The sequence below is a fragment of the Corythoichthys intestinalis genome, chromosome 5, assembly GCF_030265065.1.
Source record: "Corythoichthys intestinalis isolate RoL2023-P3 chromosome 5, ASM3026506v1, whole genome shotgun sequence".
Taxonomy (NCBI): Eukaryota; Metazoa; Chordata; class Actinopteri; order Syngnathiformes; family Syngnathidae; genus Corythoichthys; species Corythoichthys intestinalis.
Window position 1 is genome coordinate 21,739,007 of NC_080399.1, and position 23,008 is coordinate 21,762,014.

General features: G+C 39.1%; 2 protein-coding genes across 3 annotated transcripts in view; one reads left to right on the forward strand and one right to left on the reverse strand.

The window, feature by feature from the left end:
- Positions 1 to 14,421, reverse strand: part of asz1 (ankyrin repeat, SAM and basic leucine zipper domain containing 1) — a 29,126-nt gene extending 14,705 nt beyond the window's left edge. Inside the window, exons 1-6 of one of the 2 annotated variants that reach the window (XM_057837421.1) lie at positions 14,182 to 14,421; positions 9,307 to 9,406; positions 9,069 to 9,191; positions 7,739 to 7,850; positions 326 to 437; positions 122 to 256 (exon numbers count right to left, since the gene is read on the reverse strand). In XM_057837421.1, coding sequence (XP_057693404.1) covers positions 122 to 256; positions 326 to 437; positions 7,739 to 7,850; positions 9,069 to 9,191; positions 9,307 to 9,406; positions 14,182 to 14,289 — 690 coding nt within the window. In that variant the 5' untranslated portion in view covers positions 14,290 to 14,421. The remainder of the gene's footprint in view (positions 1 to 121; positions 257 to 325; positions 438 to 7,738; positions 7,851 to 9,068; positions 9,192 to 9,306; positions 9,407 to 14,181) is intronic. The other variant, XM_057837422.1, reaches the window with a different exon arrangement.
- A 669-nt stretch (positions 14,422 to 15,090) lies between these two features.
- cftr (CF transmembrane conductance regulator) overlaps positions 15,091 to 23,008 on the forward strand; it is a 62,589-nt gene continuing 54,671 nt past the window's right edge. Inside the window, exons 1-2 of the mRNA XM_057837415.1 lie at positions 15,091 to 15,401; positions 17,449 to 17,559. Coding sequence (XP_057693398.1) covers positions 15,349 to 15,401; positions 17,449 to 17,559 — 164 coding nt within the window. The 5' untranslated portion in view covers positions 15,091 to 15,348. The remainder of the gene's footprint in view (positions 15,402 to 17,448; positions 17,560 to 23,008) is intronic.

Consider the following 23,008-nt stretch of genomic DNA (forward strand, 5'->3'; position numbering starts at 1 on the left):
ATAAACTCACCTACGTCACATTCCATCCCAAGATCAGGAGTTCACTATAGTAGTTACTTCCCCGACTTAGTGCGGTATTTATCATGTTTGTTATACAGTATCCAGCTAGTGTTAAAGATACCTGCGGGTACTTCCAAAGCGTAGCCAGCTGAGCAGGGCTCTTTCCCTCTCCTGTCACGATGCTTTTGTCAGCTCCGAGCTGGAGGAGCTTCAGCACGGCCTGTTGTCGGCCACGATGGACAGCCAGCGCCAAGGCCTAAAATGGCACAGCACTTACATCAACCACAAACATATACATAACTGTACCTGTAAAAATGTCACATACGGTGTATCCATTGGCTTCCTGCATATTGAGGTCAGCGCCGTAGGACACCAGGAGGTTAATGACCTTGCAGTGATTGTCCCTGGCGGCCAACATCAGGCATGTCACTTGAGATCTTAAAAGATAGGGGGACTGCTTTAATGTAACAAAATCCCAAACAAAAATGACCTACTGGCTCTCTAACAATAAGCACAAAATGATATAAACACAAAGCGCGTCTGTTCTTAAAAGTTACTTTTTTGCTTCGCGATTTAAGGCAACTTGGCATACTAATTTTACTGACGCGGTCGGTCCCCATGCAATGACGAAAACTACTACTTCTTAAACAGGCGACGTCTGATATTTATGTTAGGGCTGTCGAAATTATCGCGTTAACGGGCGGTAATTAATTTTTTAAATTAATCACGTTAAAATATTTGACACATTTAACGCACATGCCCCGCTCAGATTAAAATGACAGCACAGCGTCATGTGCGCTTGTGTTTTTTGGTGTTTTGTCACCCTCTGCTGGCGCTTGGGTGCAACTGATTTTATGGGTTTCAGCACCATTGTGTAATTATTGACATCAACAATGGAGAGCTACTAGTTTATTTTTTGATTGAAAGTTTTACAAATTTTATTAAAACGAAAACATTAAGAGGGGTTTTAATATAAAATTTCTATAACTTGTACTAACATTTATCTTTTAAGGACTACAAGTCTTTCTATCCATGGATCGCTTTAGCAGAAGGTTAATAATGTTAATGCCATCTTGTTGATTGTTATAATAAATACAGTACTTATGTACAGTATGTTGAATGTATATATCCGTCTTGTGTTTTATCTTTCCATTCCAACAATAATTTACAGAAAAATATGGCATATTATGGAGATGGTTTGAATTGCGATTAATTACGATTAATTAATTTTCAAGCTGTGATTAACTCAATTAAAAATTGTAATCGTTTGACAGTACATGCTTGAAACCTAGTAGCAATTGGACAATCTCAAAGCTGAATTTATCTTTGATGACACCTGCAAATACGTGTCCCTTGTGTCCATTGGTTTCTTGAGACTTTTTTTGTGGATCTACTCATGATAAACATGAATACCCAATTTAGTGTTGGTAAGTGAAACTTGCTTCTTTGCAATGAATTAAACACCAGGATAAAAGCTAAAATGTAACTTACTATGAGACAGAAATTGCTCTACTCAGTACAGTATTGAGCAACAGGCACTTACAAAGGTTTCTAAAAATAAAAATAATAATTCCAGTAATATCAAGAAAACAGGTGCTGGGTGGAAAAACTACTTGAGTGTCATTCTAATCCATTTTACATTTATTCCACAGTGGCTACTTTCATTTTACACTTAAGACAGTTAAAAATGGTAATACATATGTTTATATTTGATTATTTCGCCCACTTTTCCCATTTGGGTAAAATGTTGGCGGAACAGAATAACACTATCTGGTGTTTTTCAAAGACCCAGATAATTAGGATAAGGTTATGCTTGACTTGGGTTATTGGACGAGTGATGAGGTTGAAAACTTTGCCAGCAGGGGGAAGTAGAGGCAAGTGTTCTGTGATGTCTGTTGTAGCTCTGACCCAGGCAAGCGCTTCATCTTTCACTTCAATTAGATGAGAGAAATGAATTAAAAGCAGCATGTACACCAACAATACTTGTAGAGTCAGAACCCAGAGGTGATTAAGTTAATACTAAATGTTAGTCTTTAAAGCTATTTACTCAGTGTCTTTTATCCTGGAAGAGGCTGAGAACAGTCCGTCATTGGCAAATTTTCAAATGAAAAGAATTTTTTTTGCATACATGATAAAGACTATATACACCAAGACACAGCATTGGCAGGACGCTACAGATAAATACCATTCCAGCTCGAATAAGTAATTGAGCTGAAACAAACACTGTACAGTAAATCAATCACTTTTTACATGTCACAAATTGAAAGCAAGCTAGCTGTTGACTCACGGTGGTGATTTAGCGAGTCTTCTCTGGGAAAGAGTCCACGCTGGTCAAACAGCATGACAGGAAACAGTCATATTAATCACCCACGAGTAGACAAAAGATAATGTTTTATGTCAACTTGTACACATTCCTCACAGCTTCACCACGGTGCACTTCCTCTTTGACGAGTGGGAACAAGATCAGTCGCATCGTTCATTTCTACTGTCAGCATGACAGGGTCATTCTCATACCGCTTGTAAGTGAGTGCTGTAATCAGTGATACTGTAGATCACTCTTATCTCTTCAACTGTCAAACCACAAAAAAAAGGTCTTTTGGAGAGATCTCGCTGTGATTAACTTGACTAGATGTCACATATTTGATTAGGGAAGGTTAACCTTTCTCTTATTTTTTTATGTCAGTGGTTTTAGATGGGCCTGCTGTGCACGCACACATGTGCACAGCAGCTCATAGCCACGCCACAGTCATAGCCACAGTCGAGTAAATGTGAGCGCATGTGAACAATTGGGAGCTCACATCGTGTTTGTTGAGCGTGTGTTTGTTTACGCTAAAGCAGAGGCCTAGACAGCTGGTGTTAATTTTTCGTTTGATGCTCCGACGTAAGCAACGTCTGTGGGGGAGGTTTGACGGCGTCTAACCACCTCAGCCTCTTCTTTGCACTGTGGAGGGTTGGTTTTCAGAATCTCTGCTACACCGCCACTCTCAAATATTTGGTCTAAGAGGGAACTCATCATTTTCCTGGCACTGGTAGAATGACAGTCTGTTAACTTGTATACTTAACAAGGCATGCACCGTAACCGTGGGATTTATACAGTAAACATTTCATTGGTGCAAAGCGTAATTGTAAGGACGCTTTACAAAGCAAAGCACCCAGATATAAAATTACAGAACTTTATTGTAAAAATAACAATCTTATTCTGTCCATTTTTACAGCTTGCTGCCAAGCTGACACTATTTTAACTCCAAAATGAATGAAATTCTTACGCAACCCAGGCCTCTCTTTCATTGGACCGCCTCGAAGTTTGGGTCTCGTCAGTGAACAACCCATAAAGATCAATACTCATTGGGTTCCACTGACCCAGAGACTTGTTAGGACTAGGGCCGTGGTTACGGGGCTAGTGGATTAGGGAGTTAGGCCTAGGGTCATGTGTAGGGCTAGGTGGGTTAGACTTAAAGTGCCTGTGACAGCATTTATATATATAAAAAAAAAAAAAAATCTTAAATAGCATTATTATGTTAATTAGAATCATATTTTGAGACGATTCGACTATATTCAACAATTTGGCAAAGCAGAGATGACGAGAAATTAGTCTTGTAATCTGCTTTTAGCCCCGCCTATCACTATAGCCCTCTAGCGTCCCCAGCTGAAGGATGACGTCAGCAGAGTCACAATTTCATCTGAGTTAGAATTCAGCCCATTGAGGGGGAATTATTCAGAATGAGGAAAACGTGATGAGCAGCAAAATGTCCTTGTTTCAATCTTTCTACTCCAATATTTTTACAGGATAGCATTTTCCCCAATTGCTGAATAAATGGTATGTTCATGACAAATAAGTCTTGTGTTAAATGGAACATGAAATATTAAAAATGCATTTATTCAGTATGACATGGCAAAATTACTCCATAATGGTCAAAACTGACTTGCCAAAAAAAAAAAAGAAGGACTTCTTGCACCTCTCAAACGATATTTTATGTCACCGGAATTAGTCCGGCTTTTGTCATTTCCCTGCCCCAACTTCGGAGAGCGTGAACATACCAGGAGGCGTGACAGCTAACCAACATACTAACCCGAACCGAGCGGCGTTTCCAAGCCTTATTCTCGCATTTCGAAGTGAAAAATCACATGAAACTACCCGGATCATGTCACACGGCGGCAGGGTTGTCGATTCTCTTCACCGATCGGCAACCACCCCGGCGGCGAGCAAGTTACAGCTCACGTTCCCTTGCTGCGGGCAGGAGAGCTCGTTTGCCGGGGAATCAGCTGGAGAATGAACGCTGGACAAACCGGCCGACGTCGGAGGAGTGAGTAGCTGCCCCAGCCCAACCTGAGGATAGTGGTCTATTGCCGGGCACACGCAGAGGGCACTGGAAGTCTGGACAATATGGAGAACCGCACGTGCATAAGCTGAGTACATCGCTCTGCCGGCGCGTACACGAAGGGGACTGTGGGGGGTGTGCGACTAGCTGCCTGTCGTCGGCCGAGTGGCCTTCTCGGTGGACAAAGAGCATTGTCAGCCACAAAATGCAAGCCACCTCCATATTAAAATGTGTGCAATGATCCCAGTATTTGACATGATACAAAACACGATGTTTACTCACTTCCTTGTAAGTCCAATGGTCCCACAGTTGTCGGACTTGTTTTGGCCAATCTCCGCGGTGAACGGGAACTTTTTGAAACCCAAAAAGGCTCAAAACAAAACCCTGCAGTATGTTTGGCTGGCGTGAGGCGAAAAATAAATGAATTAATCCGCAAAACCAGCAGTCCATCTGCATGCTATAAAGCAATGCTGTATTGTGAGATGCTGACCTGGGTGACTTCACATTCGCATTCCTCCTCAATCCAGGAAGTCACTCATTTTTATGGCGCGGGATTCAAAAAATTGAATATATAAATCAATCGCTTCCACACACATCCAAGCAGTCCATTTAAATCAGGAGCATAAAATACCACGTGAAATATGAAATAAACATGCTTTTTGCTGTCATAGGCACTTTAAGGGGTAGGAACTCTGTTAGGCACTGGGGTAGGGCCAGTGTGGCAATTCCAATGACGACTACTATACTGGTCAATTCCAATATATATATATATATATATATATATATATATATATCAGTCAATTGCAAAGACGGCTATATCCGTCAATTGCAAAGACGGCAATATCCGATTTCAACAGTTCCAACGTCAAACTGTTTTGATTGTTCCTCTTGAAAGTATTTTGAGAAAATGCCACCCTAAATTTTTGGAGTAAGTTGACTCCATGGTAAACATTATATATACTGTATATCTATCTATATATATATATATATATATATATATATATATATATATAATTTATTAAGGGTGTAACGGTACATGTATTTGTATTGAACCGTTTCGGTACTTGGTGCTCGGTTTTCTGACGTAATGTAACCCTTACTTTTCAAGGCTGTGATTCGATCGGGTTACAGTTTCTTTGTTTAGATTGTATTTACTCCGTCTTCTCTACTATAATGAGGACCAAAACGGTGGGACAGTATAACCCAGATACGTCAACGGCACGACAACATGGCCGCCGCGAGAACGCAGTAAAACGCGGGCGTTAAAGTCAATCAGCCAATGCACACCAGATGCAGCGCGGCCACGTGCTAGACGTGTCCCAGAAGCGGCTCAACACGACGCACGCGAAAAGAACGGCAGTTTATTATTTGACGCGAGACCCGACCCACCTGCGTCAATACTACTACTGGTAGCTAGGATCGGGCAGACTGGAAGTCACTCGACTAAAATTATGGTGGATCCGGTCAATTTTCAGACTATTATGCAATCGTAACCCACTTTTTGAGTCCATCAGATCTCTTGAGTGGTAGTTGACACTAGTAAATCAACAAAGACAGTTGACTTGTCTTTGTTGGTTTACTTGCCTGGCACAGCCAGACTATTCTCCCTGTATTTTTCAAACACTGTGAGAAATATTCTGGGACCCAGCCCATTAACGGCCTCTCGAGCTAGGTACAAAATCAATTGTCCAATCAGATTCGTTTATTTGCGTGACATGTTCTTAACGAGTAACGTCACTCTTGCGTGCCGAAAGTCGTGTCTACAGATGGCGAACGGGAGAGCCGAGAATATGTTCCAATCCACAGTAAAACCAGTTTTAAATGACCAAAAAAACCATCGAAACAAGTCATTGACAACAGTCAACCGAGCTCGCGCTAGCCATGTTGAATAAACTTCTCCATTCTCCGCTCACACTAATTACTTATCGCTTTAACAACGTTAAACGTTCAACGTTATCTAACAAGATAAGTCATCTTGTTAAGCATCTGCCCGTCGCTGATTGGCCCACTCCGCTTTGTTTGCTCCGCCCTCGGAATTTGATCCCCCGGACGGTCGCCGAACTCAATCGCTGGAACAGCGGTGAGTCTGGTATACCAGGCAATTGATTTACTGCGGTCTTCTCTGCTATAATAATAACCAACACGGCCCCGTGTTCAATACAAAACCCTCCTGCCACAACAAAACAAGTAGGAACTAATATTCACATCGGAACTAAAGTTATACAACATAAAATATACAATATAAATGAATACTACATCACATTTGTAAAATACAACCACACAATAAAAATAAATAATAGCCCATTTAAATAAAATAAATTGAAATGAGCTAAACCACCTGTAATTAAATGATAAGAATTATACACAGATCCTGCTTACACAATTAAATTGATTAATTTCTGTGTGGCGCTTTAACTTGAGAAAATCCACCAATAAAGCTTTTGAAAACCGTTCATAATAATAATAATAAAAAAAAAAAAGGATTCATTGAGGCATTTCATTTGTAAAATACATGTTAAAATCTTTGTCACTGGGACTGCTTTTCTCTTCAACACAGGACTTTTTTCTTCTTTCTTTTAGAAAGAAAGCTGACCAATACGCGGGGTCTGAAAGGCAAATTGTTGTTGAATTATCTTTAAATACCCGCCACTTTTTGAGCAGAGTTCTAGCTTTGTATAGGCTAATGTTCCTATTGTTGAAAGCACAAAGGTGTGTAATAAACAACTAGCACATTTATATTTTGCATTTTGTTTTCTTATTGTACCGAAAATGAACCGAACCGTGACCTCAAAACCGAGGTACGTACCGAACCGAGATTTTTGTGTACCGTTACACCCCTAATATTTATACATATATTTGTCAATCCCAAATTACAGCAATGTCTATTCGTCACTTTCAATGGTTGATTCATCTACTGTTTCTGACTGTGTATCATATTGCCTCTGCAAAGCCCTCCGAGACAACCTTGTTGTGATATAGGGCTATACAAATAAAATTGGATATATTCGGCAATTATAATGGAAGATATATCAGTCAATTCCACCACTTCCAATGACGCAAATATCAGTCAATTCCAATTACGCAAATATCCGTTAATTACAATGATGTAAATATCTGTCAATTCCAGTGACCGATATATAAGTCAGTTGTGTCAATTCCAAAGACGGATAATGCATCCTTATTCCAGTGGGAATTGAGAATGATACCGACCAGCAGAGCAAAGCATGCCCACGCAATTTCTTCAGATATTGCATTTTCTAGTTAAAAATAAATAAATAAATAAAACGCATTCAACAGCAAAACGAGTTTTCAAGAGTGATGGTCGACATTTTACGAGGGTGGTTGCAGATGGTAGCAAATCTTGCATCGATGATTTGGGGGGGGAGGGGGGGTGCACTTCCTTGTGACAGTGTACTCACTTGTCCGCTTTGTTTGGATTGGCGTTCCTGGAAAGCAGAAGCTCCACACAGCGAGCAATTTTGTCCTCCTTGGCCTGCGCAGTGCAGGCGATCATGAGCACCGTCTTGCAGTCTATAGACAATTAGAACATACAAATATACAATAAAAAAATAAAGAAATATTAAGTCCTGATATATTGAAGCTTGTAAGCTTTAGACCTTCAGCATTGTATATACTGTATGCTTCAAATTTGTTCAAGATGACGCCTGGAACTGTTCATCTGCTGCAAAGAGCAAGCAGAGACCCCCCGCACTGCATTAGATTCCCATTTGGTTCCGGCAATGTGTTCATGTGTGTATTTGTTTTTGAACTTCTCCATCTGTATGTGTGTTGCTGTGTTTTTGTTGTTTATATAGTCTTTGCGTGGGCGCAGAGCAGACAGACCCAGTTTGCGTCTGCATGGAATTGGGGTAAATAAATGCTGATCCTGAGATTTTGTTGAGCGGGAATGGTAGCAGTATGGCGACTGTGATGCATTTCCTTCATGCGTTCACTCGTGGATTCCCTTAGAAAAAGACCATTGGGGCATTCAATTGTTTACTTCACCTGCTTCGAACGTCACGTCCGTTAGATTATCCTGAACTCACTTGACCTTTTAACCAAGGAGTTAGAAATTGTGTTAGTAGCATGACATTAATATATAGGCAACATCGTAACAATATCTTAAATATTGCGAAAGCAACAGGTTCACTTTGGAACACAAAAAAAAAGTGAGGCTGTTTTGAGGAATTGAAAGGACTAGTCAGCATCGCAAATGTTACTCTTTTACATAAGTAAATACTTTTATTGCTATGACTTTAATAAAGGTAGTGTAGTTATCTGCTTCCTGATTTTGTTTGTATTCAATGGAAATTTAAATTTTTGTGAACAAATTAGTTTTAGCATCTTATGCGACCAGTGTGGCGCATTTGAGTCCATGTGTTTTCGATGTCTGATGTGAAGGAGTAAAGAAGTCGACCTTCCTGACATGGAACAGTTATTCTGGCATGCTTGTTTTAACCTTGATGCAACACATGCGTTGGATGATGAGGCGGCAGCACTTTGCCTGAACTGAAAACAACTCCCAGGGTTCAGAGGTATGGTGTTTCTGCAACATTTCTTCTTTGGCGTCATCACTGTTAAGTGATGACAGATTATAGATTTACAGTAGATTTAGTATCTTAACAGCTCTGCTACACATGTTCTGCTTGTGGCAACTGTAAAAGGTCTTATATAATTAACTTGTACTTTGGAAGATGTCAGGAAATAAATGGAATCAATTTTTTTAGAATTTATGACAGGTGTAAAAACCTTTGCTGGAGTTCGCATTGGCTCCGTGGTCCAAAAGCACTTTGGCGACTTTGTTGTCCGCCAAAGTGACAGCAGACATCAGTGGAGTCCAGTCAAAGCCCAGCATGGTGTCCACGTCCATGCCTGTGCGTAATATCAATTACCACATTGGTAACATAAGTACACAGTAGTGTCTCAGGCATCATGTACCGTACATGTAAACATTTAATTGCTATGTTATATGAATGAAAATTCTTGCCGTTGTCCAGCAGCTGTTCAACGGCATCAACGTTGCCGTCATGGATTGCATTTTTCATCAAGGAGACTTTATCTACTTCTTCGTCTGCATAGCCAGAATTCTGTCACGACACACACCATCCATATCTTTACATGAACAGAACAACCCCTTTAACAAGGATATTCCCTGTCTGAGATTGAATTTCACATTTTCATTGTTGAGTTTACATCAAGCACACCCATACATGTGGAGTGAAGAGCTCTAGTTTAACTACAATGTTGCACTTTGTCAAATTGAATGAATGATGGACGTTCCAATTTTTTTCTCCTGAATCTGACCTCAGCGATGTACAGTGGTATGAAAAATTATCTGAAACTTTTGGAATTTCTCACATTTCTGCATAAAATCACCACCAAATGTGAGCCGATCTTTGTCAAAAATCACACAGATGAAAAAACTGTCTGCTTTAATTAACTCTTTCACTCCCAGCCATTTTCACCAGAGCAAGGCCGTTCGCTCCCGGCCGTTTTTTCTGGATTTTGACTGATTTTGCAAGGCCCACAGAAAATTCTGTTCTATTGCTATATAAACTTTGAACCCACCAAAAGAAAGATTGGACTCTCTTCTTTCAGCAGAAAAAAAAGTAAGTTCGTATCTTTTTCCATTCTTTAGAAATCAGCATTAGAAAATAGCTTAGTTTGAGCAATTTTCCAATTTATGATGAAAAAACGGAGAAAATGAGCTTTTTGTAAACGCATACATTTCAAACATAACTTTGACTTTAACAAAGCTATTTTTTGCATTAGTTACATCCCAAACATCTGAATAATGTTTTCCTTTTACAAAATACTATGAACAACCAGACAAATAGAGCTTTAGATAGAATAGTAACAATTTATTCACACACAACGACTGAGAGATGACGGTTTGTCGCCGAGATGACGCCGTTGTCGCCACGTCAGCTGTGTAAACTTTTCCCTCATCGTTGTCTGTCTCACAAAAATGGATTATTTTTGCATTTCTGCGGGGTCTGCTAGGCGAGCCACTCCACAGGGGGTTTCACTCGTTTTGCACGATCGTCCAGCGCCTGGTGTCCCAGGCGTCCTCTCGTTGTTTTGTCCGGAAGGAGCGCCGCCTGGGCTCAATCCGCCAGCGCTTTGACAATGCTGGCCGGCCGTTCACTGCTGTTGAATCGGCTTGTCTAGTCTTCCAAAATGCGTTACTGCCCTCCAGTGGCCAGTTTTATTGCTTTAAAATTGGTTTGGAGCGTTTTTCTTTGTTTCTCAGATACAGCGGAAGCTATATATGCTTCTTATAAAAAAAAAACGCAAAAGACGTATAAATACGGTTGCGGGACAGTTGAGCATTTAAAAATAAAACGTATTTATACGGTTCCGGGAGCAAATGAGTTAAATATTTTAATATTTAAATATCTTATTTTTCATATTTTAATGAGGACAGTATGCAAACAATGACAAAAGGGGGGGAAAATAAGTGAACCCTCTGCCTAAGGAGACTTAAAGAGCAATTGAAACCAATTTTTACCAAACAATTTAAGTCAGGTGTGTGCTCAATCACTGATGAGTGGTTTAAAGCTGCCCTGCCCACTATAAAACACACACCTGGTAAGAATTGTCTTGATGAGAAGCATTGTCTGATATGCATCATGGCTCGGTCAAAAGAGCTGTCTGCGATTACGGATTGTTGATTTGTATAAAGCTGGGAAAGGATACAAAACCATCTCTAAACGTCTGGATGTTCATGAATCGACAGTCAGAGTTTACAAATGGAGAGAGTTTGGCACTGTTGCTTCTCTCCCAAGGAGTGGCCGTCCACCAAAGATGATGCCAAGAGTTCAGCGCAGAATACTCAGAAAGGTAAAAAAGAACCCTAGAGTGTCTGCTAAAGACTTACAGAAATCACTGGCACAGTCCAATATCTCTGTGCACACATCAACTATATGTAAAACTATGGACAAGAATGGTGTTCATGGAAGGACTCCATGGAGGAAGCCACTGCTGTCTAAAAAAAAAAACATTGTTGCTCATTTAATGTTCGCAAAATGCCACTTGGATACTCCACAGATGATTTGCCAAAATATTTTGTGGACCTATGAAACCAAAGTTCAATTGTTCGGGAGTAACACACGTCATGTGTGGAGGAAAAATGGAACAGCTCACCAACATCAACACCTCATCCCCTCCTTGAAGCATGGTGGAGGGAGCATCATGATTTGGGACTGTTTTGCTGCCTCAGGGCCTGGACAACTTGCAATCATCAATGGAAAAATGAATTCAAAAGTTTATCAGGATGTTTTGCAGGAAAACCTGAGGCCGTCTGTCAGACAGTCGAAGCTAAAAAGAGGATGGATGCTGCAACAAGGCAATGATCCAAAACACAGGAGTAAATCAACTTCAGAATGGCTTCAGAAGAACAAAATACACGTTCTGGAGTTGCCAAGTAAAAGCCCAGACTTGAACCACATTGAGATGTTGTGGCATGACCTAAAGACAACGATTCATGCCAGACATCCCAGGAATCTGACTGAACTACAGCAGTTTTGTAGAGAAGAATGGGCCAAGATTAGTCCTGATCGATGTGCCAGACTGATCTGCAGCTACGGAAAGCGTCTGGTTGAAGTTATTGCTGCCAAAGGGGGGCCCACAAAATATTAAATGTGATGATTCGCCCCCCCCCACCCCCACCCCGTCATTGTTTGCATAGTATCCTCATTAAAATATGAAATCCTATAAATGTTTGGGTAGTTTTAGCTGAAGCAGACACTTTATTTTCATCTGTGTGATGCCAAACATTAGATCACATTTGATGGTGATTTTATGCAGAAATGTGAGAAATTCCAAAAGGTTCACATACTTTTTCATATCTCTGTATCCAAGAGGGAAAAAAAGCACATCCATTATTTTTTTATTTTATTTCTAATCTGAATTTAACTATCCCAAAAGGACAGACATTTCAGGTTTAGTGTAGCAGTGGTTTAACCAAGTAAAAAAAAAAAAACTTTTGCACACGTGTTGTGCAGCACACACTAAGGTTGCAAACAAATTATGTTTAACTATTCTTTCATACAATTTATTTTTTTTAAAAATACACATTGGAAATTCTACTAATTGCAGTGACTAAAGAAACTTCTTAAAAGGTCAATGAATCAGTCTCATAACGCAAGTAAAACCGAAGTGCTTAACTCCACTTCTAAAAATTAAATACATTGTAATGACTAGAGGCGTGCGAAATTTCTGATTCTGAGATTATTCGCAATTTGGCCATGGAAGATTCGAGAACAATTCACAAAAATCCAAATTCCGATTATTGAATTATACCAGGTAAAGCAGACCTAAAACACAGTCAGCGCATTCTTCGGGACACAATAAGGAATGGACCGAGAGTAAATATCATGTTCAACTCATGCCGCTAGATTAAAAAAAAAAAAATACCTGACTGCGGCCGACAGCTGCTTCAAACAACGCCCAGTTGCTAGTTGCTACAAACATACGGCCACATACGGCTATAGTAGATATCACATATATGTAGAACTAGATGCAACATGACAGACGACGGCGCCGGTAGAACATGTAAAAAGAACTAGATGCAAAATGACAGACTTGCCGTTTAGTAGTTGCCACATTGTTAACAGCTACTATCTTAAAGCGGTAGACTTCTCTAGAAGGCTCTGTTGGAGCGAACCTAATTAAATTTTTATCTAAAATACTCCTAAATCGACAAAATCTTAACTTGAATCCATCTTTAAATGATAAAACAGTTTTAAAACTTTGACATGTCGAAAGTAGACGGAAGGGAAATTATGGAATATTGGGAGAATTTTAACAACGTTAACAGTTGATTCACATCATTAAATTAATTGAATGTAGTTTAAAGCTGCTGATACAGAATGTGACTTAAGTATTTTATTTACTGTTTTAAACTGTTAACATGATACTGAAATATTAGTTAGGTTTAGCCTGAGAGGATTTTTGAACAATTTTGAAACTAATGTACAAAACATTAAAAGCGCGCGGGGGGGGGGGGGGGGGGGGGTTGGGGGCGCAACATCAATAATCGATTTATAATCGAATCGGAGCCTCTCAATCGTAATCGAATCGAATCGCTAGGTGCCAAAGGATTCCCACCTCTAGTAATGACCCTATCTTTTTGCAATTCGATCGTAGAAAAAAATCACGTGATCAGATCGAGGACGTCTTTGTTTTTTTCCTTCTTTTTTCCTTCTGCTAACCACTGTAAACCTGTGTACCACTCTTTAAATTATCTGTACTCGTAATGTATTTGTAATAACAATGTCAAATTGATTTTATTGTGTATACATTCTTTCAATAAAATAAAACTATATGTGTTGTGGCTCTTGAGTACAAAGACAGTAGGTTAATTTAAACATTTTTTGGTGGGAGAATTTATTATATATGATTAATATCTAATTTGCTATTCCATTTGCTGTATATATTTTAATTCAATAGTCCGCAGTTATTCAGTACTTAAGTAATTATTTGGAGGATTAATATACATTTACTTAGATTATTTACTCTAAATCTAATTTTGGACGCCATTCACGTCTGACTAATAATTTCTTACGAAATATTGATTTTAATCCACGTTTCCTCATTATGCCACTTTGCACGTAGCCGTTATGTTCTAATGGATAAATGTGTTTAAATAAATATGTAAAAAAAAAAAAACAAAAAAAAAATTGACCATGTTAATGGCAGCGTTTGACTTTTTAATCAACACCGAAGAAGCGACATTAGCTCTATAGCTAAGTCGGAACAGATCGCTAATGACAGCAAGCTAGCTACTTCCGGTAGCGCGAGCTAACGGTTGCTGCTACAGGAGAAACAATACTTTCAATTGTTTGTAAGGCGAACGTACTTGAAGATGGAAAGACTTTTGGACAGGAGGATGCTCTGTGTACCAGTCCTCGGTGCTGCTGTCACTTTCGTATCCTGCTGGAATGCCGACACTTTGCAAGACGTCCATTTTTAAATCATCAACACAAGTTGTTTGAAAAGCGAGGTCTATATGTCCTTGAGGGCCAATCAACAAGCAGGTGGCGCCAACAATACTACTACGCCTATTACTTACAAACTGAAATAAATAAATAAGAATTTATTTGTGTTCTTTTAAATTTTGGTCTTCATGACATTTATGTGGTAATAGTCTATTTTGTTACTTGAGCAATTTGTATCGAAAAGTACCCTTAATAGCATTGTTTCAGAAGGTGATATACCAATAAAGTTATAGTCTTGATCAGCTGTGTGGTCACGCAGTGATAGTTTGCCTTGCAACCATAAATGTCCAGCAGAGGTCGCTGTTTCCTCGCCTGAGGGCGTCAAAGCTGATACCTCCACTGGCAAAAAGGCTCCCAAACCAAACTAGTACCTCATATACAGTACTGTAATGTAATTTTTTAATTTTAATTTTTTTGTAAGTTTTTTTTCTTGAGTGGTCACAACTCAGTGACTCAATTAGTTCCATGTCATTGTTAGTTAGCCTCTGTTTTTCAAATGAATCAGACAAAAAAAAAAACTGAGCACACCCCAAGCGTGATAAATTCACTGCACTGTCCAAACTTTTTCTGTGTTCCCCTATGGAATGTTTTTATCATCTCTACTGAAACTGCGATAACGACTTTTTATTTTTCAAATGCTCATGTTAGATTTTTGTTGTTGTTGTTACTTTCACAGATGTAAGCGTTGTGCCTGCCAGTGGTTGGTGCTTGGAGATGACGCGCGTGCGTGTGTGCCGTGCGCGCGCTTATAAAGGATGGCCTGCTCTACAACGTGCGCACACACGCATCCAGCAGTCGGTCCGTTCACCCCGTGGTGGAGGCCGCATTGACATCGGACTCTTAGCGGCGGACAGTCACGCCAAGCCGCGACACTTTCCTGGTGGTCTTGCAGCCGCTGGATTTTGGGGTGGGGGAAAGCAATCTATCCGTCTGCGCGTGCGCGTGTTGGACGCCGAAAAACAAGGGTCCACAAATGAAAGTGAGGGGCTCGCTCGCCTCGCTCTCAGGTGCACACGACGCAGCTGAGGATGCAGAAGTCACCCGTGGAAGATGCCAACTTCCTCTCCAGGTTTTTCTTTTGGTACGTTCCTTTAATTGATGTACATGAAATTGCATTTGAGAAGTAACAAATGTATAATACAAAAAAAAGCATTTTATTTACTTTTATTTGTGTATTTATTTTTGAACGTCTTTACAGAAAGTGGTGTTTTTTAGGTTGGTATAAAACCCTCCCTCTTGACACCAATCATTTGTTTAAGCAGAAATCAAACAATTCGCCTAAATATATGCTAATAATGATCATTATTGTTCCCTAGTTCATGTTATTTCATTTCACAGCTATTTTTTGTCAAACTTTACAAAGAATCAATCAATCAGATTCCAACAGTGGTTCTCTTTCCCTATTTATGTGTGTTTGTTTTTTTTTTTTTTGTGTGTGTGTGTGTGTGTGTGTGTGTGTGTGTGTGTGTGTGTCGTTTAGATAGCTCTGGAGGTTGAAAAAAGTAACAAGACTACTTACAGTGAGTCAGGAGTAAAAGTGCAGATATTTATTTCAAAACTTTGTGAGTAAAAGTGATATATAATTAAAAAAAAAAAAAAAAACAGCACTCATGTAAGTACCTGAAAAATCCAATAGTGTCGTTGCATCATTACTAATAAGATCAACTGTAAGTCATGCTCTATTTATGTAGCAAACACAATTAGAGAGTGTTTTACAAACACATAGAGTACACAAGCAAAACTGAGACCGTTAGACTAAATAAATATGGAGATGAAACAGGCAAACAGGAAAATGCTGAATGATGCCAACATAATCAAATATTTTTTTAAAAAATTAATAAAAACAGTGCATGCGAAAAAAGAGAGGTCTAAAGACAACTTGACAATATAATTGACTGTTTATAAAGTACCTAAAATTTTGTAAACTTAATCTTCAAAGAATGTCTAAAACAGAGGTCTGTTTCATTTTCAAATGAACAGCTCGGTCAATTCATTTTAATATGAGGTAAATAAAATGAATTGAAGTGTATGTCAGATAGACACTAGAAAAAAGAAGGGGGGGGGGAGAATCAGTATCTGGAGAAACCTGGGGATGCTTTGCTTTTATGTATTTTTTTATTATGTATTTTTTATGGATTTGCATATCGTAATATTTATAGTTATATGCATTAATGTACACTTCATGTAATTTTCAGTAACTCCATATTCATTTTGGGGCATTGTTAACTCATCGACTGCTATTAACGGCGCTAAACGTCCAGTCCATGTTGTCTGGGAGGGGTGAATGAGCGAATATGCCAGCATATCAGTGCTAATAATTTCCCGTGATTTTATTGCATTTTTTCCCCCTGGTTTTGTTGGTTTTTCGGGATTCTTATGTGGGGGTTCTTTTCCATTGTTTTTGAGATTTTTCCAATATTTTCGGTGGTCGGGGGGGTTGTGTTTTTTGTGGTCTTAGTCAATTTATCTGCAGTTTAGTGTTTTTTCAGAAGATTTTTTTGCTGTTATTTCGCACGTTTTTTTGTCTTTTAGCACAGTTTTGTGTTTCCATTGATTTTTTAGATATTTTTTTTTCTCTTTTTTTTTTCTCCTTTTTTCATGGTTTCTACTGTTCATGGTTTCTGAAATTTTAATTGTTTTTACCTTTGGAATGAATGGGGCTTCTTTTTGTCAAAAAAAACAACAACAAAAAACGCTTTTTTGCCGCAACCGTAAACGTGTGGGATGAAATCGAACAAGAGCCTGCATCGTTTGAATTTTTACAACGTTTTGGTCAGAATCGGCCAAAGAGCACGGGCTGGGAGGCATACAGGATAAAAATTTGATATTATATGTGAGGATCTTTGCCAGCCAAATAATCCCTACAAGTAATAATAATAAAAAAAATAAAAAATAAAAAAAAAGAATATTATATTTAAAAATCTAAGCATAAATATATGGTCAACAGAAATATCACACACAAAAATGACCAAAGAATAGGCAAAGATGTGCACGCAATTTGAGGTTTATCGTTTTTTTGAGCAACTCAAGATTTTTTTGGGGTGGGGTATACTTTTCCATCTATTTCGTGTCTGTATTTATTGTATAAATCCTGAATGACTTTGACAACTATGTATGTTTTTGTCCAGGTGGACATCACCGCTGCTTCGGAAGGGCTTTAGGAAGAGGTTGGACCTCTCTGACGTTTATAAAGCACCTTCGTACGATCTTGCCGGGAACCTCTCGGAGAGGCTCGAAAGGTTTGGGGCCAAACTTTAGCGTACTTGATTATTTACCTCCCTATTTATGCTTTAGGTTTAACACAAAAATAGAATGCTTTTCATCATTTTTGCCTCAACTTTATGTCTGGAGTGTGTTTTCATTTTTGTGCCCTCATGCGTTCTTTAGATCTGTTTACAGTGGCAGGACATCTCACCTGCTGTCCCTCAGCATCCACTTCAAATACGGGCTGGCATTAGGACATAAATGTAGGGCGTGTGTGCCAAACAAACACATCTTTTTTTGTGTTTTCCAAGTTCAGTGAACCCTAAATGTTCTAATTGAAATTTAAATCTTTTGCTGGCAGTGATTGATCATTTTTCAGCACTCTGCCCTTAAATGGAAATGGATTTGACATCCAGCTCCATCAATGGCCATGAATGAGTTATTAAGCCTCACCTTCAACATTCCAACAGCGATGGCAAATTCCCTCTCCCCCGCACACCTTTTTCAAAACAAGACTTACATGACATATTTCATCAAGGTCAGACTTTGTAGAGTTGATTTATTAGTTTCTTATTTTATAGCTCTACCCTCAGACAATGACAAAAATACACATTTTTCACCATTTAGCATCGTCCACCTGTCTAGGATACAAAATATATATTTGATAGCAATTTAACCAAATCCATTTTACAGTTTTGTCTTTGAAGGACCTTTGAAATGCCCATAATTACGCTACAAATTTGTTCTCAACTCCTGGGTACACTTGAACCAACATTTTTTGTATTTTTGGCAGTTTTGCATCATATACGTATAGTGTATTCATATAAGCCAAGAGAATAAGGCCACGACCATCGCACAAGACCAAAGCCTTCCACCAATCATCATAGGAAAACAAGGCTTTGAATACATCGAAAACTTCACATATCTTGGAAGCAATATCTCAAACACCGAAGACGCAGACAAAGATGTAGAGATCAGAATCAGAAAAGCCGCAGGAGTCTTCCAAAGCCTATTTGTTCTTTTCCTAGACAATAACAATTACAAAAAATTTCACGTTCATAGTCCTTTATTTAGTGTCCATGCCCAAGCCCTCAAGTTATCCACTAGTGACCACTTTCTATGCGTTGCCGCCAGGGTGAGGGATAACCGATAAATTCCCAGCTAAATAACGTAAAATGAAAACAGAAATACGCGCTTTGATGACCTACAAACACACAAAGAACTATATGGTTCAATAATTTCGGATCACTTTTTCGATTCATTGTGGGAAAGCAATAGGGTAAAACCACTATGGATGGCGCGGACAGCAGTCAATAACGCAGTACTGTAATCTGATTACTTTCTCTCAGTAAAGAGCACTCTAACGTGTTCATTTTTCCAAACCAGTAATCTGATTAAAGTTAGTTTCCTTAGTACCTGTGCATTACTATTTTGTTATTGCCTCATAATGTATGTAGAATGAAGAGTACCATAGTAATGTACAAGAGTATTTCAAAAAGAAATGTTGCTCTTGAGTTTGGAAGTGACATCACATGTCACGTTTTCTAAACGGAGGATTAAAAAAAGGGTCACGTGTAGGGATGTCCCGATCCAGGTTTTTGCACTTCCGATCCGATACCGATACCGATATTGTTTTGGACTTCCGATCCGATACTGGCCGATACTGATACCGGCCTATCTGAGCATGTATTAAAGTTTAAAGTTATTTAGCCTCCTTACTTAGTTGTCAGACTCATGTTGAAAAGGGTTTTAGTACTCTTGATAACAACTAGCCAGCTGAATTAGGTGAGTTTGAATAACACCCAATGGTTGGTAACAAGAAACTGACCTGTTTATTCAGTGACAAACACAAAACATTATAAATGACAAACAGAAATGGCATAGTCAGTCAGTAAAACGTGCAAATAATATTGTAAACTGTCAGTGGAAAATCCCACAAACCCCCCAAGCTATTAGATGCTTTTAATGTTTCGTGCATTAGTTACAAAAATTGTATAAAAAGCCTCTCAGGTTTAAATAAACGACTATTTCAGTATCAAGTTAACATTTTAAAACAGTAAATAAAATACTCAAGTCCCCATTCTGTATCAGCAGATTTGAACTACATTCAATTAATTTAATTTTGCGAATGAACTGTTTAAATTATTAAAATTGCTCCCGTTATTCCATAATTTCCCTTCTGTCTACTATTGACATGTGAAAGTTTTAAAACTATTTTGAAGATAGATTCAAGTCAAGATTTTGCCGATTTAGGAGTATTTTAGATAAAAAGTTAATTAGGTTCGCTTGGAAAGTTCACTACAACAGCCTATAAGGGAAGTCTCCTGCTTTAAGATGGCGGCTGTTTACTAACGCACCTAGTTTTCAATGCATGTGTATGTCGCTAAATGCTTGATTAGGTTGGTTGTATTAAAACTTCTTACAGCTTTACCATCACGCTTGACTTTATTGTGGCATATGTTGCACTCTGCCTCTTCGTCTTTGTCATCCTTTAAGGTGAAATAATCCCACACAGCTGACATTTTTACAGATAAAGTCTCTCGGTAAATTGGGAGACGGTAATGTAGTGTGTTGAAGGTGTGCCGTGAAATGCGGACCGGATTTGAGGGAAACCGAAGCGAAAACTGGAATGGATTATGTATATTGGTGCGCTGGAAAACCCGGAACGGATTTTCAAAAAAAACTGGATCGGAAGTCCGGATCGGAATTTTTCCGTGTCGGACGATCCGATACCGATCCGCATTTTTTTGGCCCATATCGGCGTCCAATCCGATCCAAATATCGGATCGGGACATCTCTAGTCATGTGTATTACCATGCTGTGTGAGCGCTGAGTCTGTGGTGGCGGCGGCCAACACGACATAGCCTAGCTACCTCGTCAGGACGCGAACAGTGGAAAAGCCAAGAGGCAGGAGAGATACCACAACCGGGTGAATTTGCTCACTGGAAATGCAGCTGTTACTTCACATTTTTGTCCAGTAAAGATGACCAAAATATCACAGTGCGTTGCAAACTTTACGCTGGCTCAAAAGGACTGTCGACCACTAAAAACATCCAATTCAAGGGACCACTTGGAATTACAGCAAAGCGCTATGCAACTCGAAGCACAGCCTACAGGTAACGAGAGCACTGATACAGTTTGTAACCAGCCTTTACATACATTTTATAGTTACAGTTTGTAGCCATAGGCGGTGGGGGGGGGGGGGGGGGGGCATGTTGGATTTTCAATGGGGTTGTGATCATCATTTGTATTGCATTGGCCTGTACTGTATATGCAGTATATACATCTTGACACAGCTGTAGTTTTGGCTAAGCAAAGCATAGGACCCTCTCTCAGGTGCTAGTCAAGTGATCTGTTCGAAAAATAATTTGGACCCATTATGAAATACTTTGAAGGATTCTTGTTCATTTCGTTAATTTCTGTTGTTTGTTTTATTGCTTTACAACTTTTATAGTCAACATTTTAACAGCTAAGTATTTATTTTAAAGGGTAAGTTCAGAATTTTTGACATTAGGCTTAATCTTAGAGTTAGCCTGGGTTTAATTAGTCGTTGGAGTTGATTTGAACAAATTCTGTGCAGTTTGTCAGTTATTTGTTAATTTCAGGGCTCTGGAGTGGCTAAGCTCGCGCGAGTGAATGGTGGTTGAAATCTGCGTCTTGCAACGACATTTTTCTGTTGTCATTCTTATGTTGAGGCAGCAAAGGGAGAAAAAAGGGTAAAAGGTAACTGATAAATTACTTTTAAAGTAACTTAGTTACTTTGATAATAAAGCAATCAGTAAAGTAAGTAGATTACTTTTTGAGGCGTAATCAGTAATTAAATTATTTTTTTCAAGTAATCTGTGACAACACCCGCAGAGGGTAATTACGTGCCGAATGGCACCAAACTTCACACGTGTGTCTTGTACCTAAAAACAAACAAAAATAGCGAAGGAGAAATTGCGGAGAACTTCAAAAACTTTGAAAAATAACCATGATGTGATGGACGGGTCTACTGGACACATACTCCGACTGCCAAAAGAAAGACAAGCAAGTGTGGTAATGGACTGTGTGCTAGAAGAGGGGAGGGGGAAGAGAAGACGACCAAAGAGGACGTGGAGACATACAGCCAAAAAACACCTAAGAGGGATGGGAGTCAGCTGGCATGGAGCAAGGAGGGCCACCAGTGACTGGAACAAATGGAGGGGACTCATCGCCCAATATTCCAGGAGGAATGGGAGGAACTAAGTCTAAGTAGTATTTTAGGCATCATATGTGATATGAATTTAGCAATTTTAGTTCAATTTTTAAATGCCACTTTGCCCTTGAAGGACTTAAACCGAAAGGCTTTTTAATGTATAGTGATCCCTCGTTTTTCGGGGTTAAAGGGGACCCCCCGGCAATAATCGAAAATCCGCGAAGTATTATTCAGAGTTAGCATTGGAGAGATACATATAAGACGTTTTCCCTTTTCCCCCCAAAGTATAATTTGAATTTAAAAAAAAGTTTTAAACATATTACTGTCCCACTGCATTAGGAATTAAGAATAACATAGCAAAATGCTTGTCTTTATTAAATGCTTCATTGAGTGAGTCCACTCAAATCTACTCACGCTGCTCACTTACACACAATGAGTTGCCACAGCACACTACCGTTTAAGAAGCTCAACGAGCTCATACATTTGGCGCCTTTCAAGGTAGGGACTCCCAAGCATCTCTGGCAAGATCAAAGCTCCAGAGCTGTCACTCATTGATATCTTTAACAAGCAGCTGCTTGGTGAGCAAGAAAAGCAGCAAAAGGGAGAGGTGAGTGGCAGTACGTGATTGGATCGGCAAATTTCTGTAAAATACTGGATTAATTAATTAATTTTTTTAATTGAAAAAAAAATCTGCGATGGACTGACAGAGGCCATGAAGTTTGAAGTGCGAAGTAGCGAGGGATCACTGTATTTTAAAGGTTTCCAAAATTCAGCTCCCGAAGCCATATTAATTTAGCAACCTGAACTTTGGTGGCCATGTCTATCATGAGTACATGTTCAAAAAAGTCTCAAGAAGTCATTAACGAAAAACACGGAAAGTTTGGATTTTTGTTCACTTTCAAATTAAAACCACAAATACTGGACAAATGAACAAACCCAAATTGAGAAGGATTTGAGTTTCCATGTTTGCTTTATGGAAAAACATCTTTGTATGTATCTTGTCAGTCAGTTTCACACGGTAGAATTTTAACTATCTTAATCGAAAAAGTATGTTTTTTTTCTTTTTCCAAATTGTGGAGAAAGGCGTTTACATAAAAGGACCAGAGTGTGTCCTTGACTCCCTGACACACTAAGCGGCCCCATGCCAGTATGCGCTAAAGAGTCGACCTTTAAAAAAAAGTGTGTCGGTGAGTGATTGGCTTCATTATTTTAAAGCTGGCAAGTCAGTAAAAAGGCTTCTGGGAACGTGAACTTTATCTTCCATTAAAAGCTGCACATCACTCGTGCAGGTCAAGCAAAACTCTTGA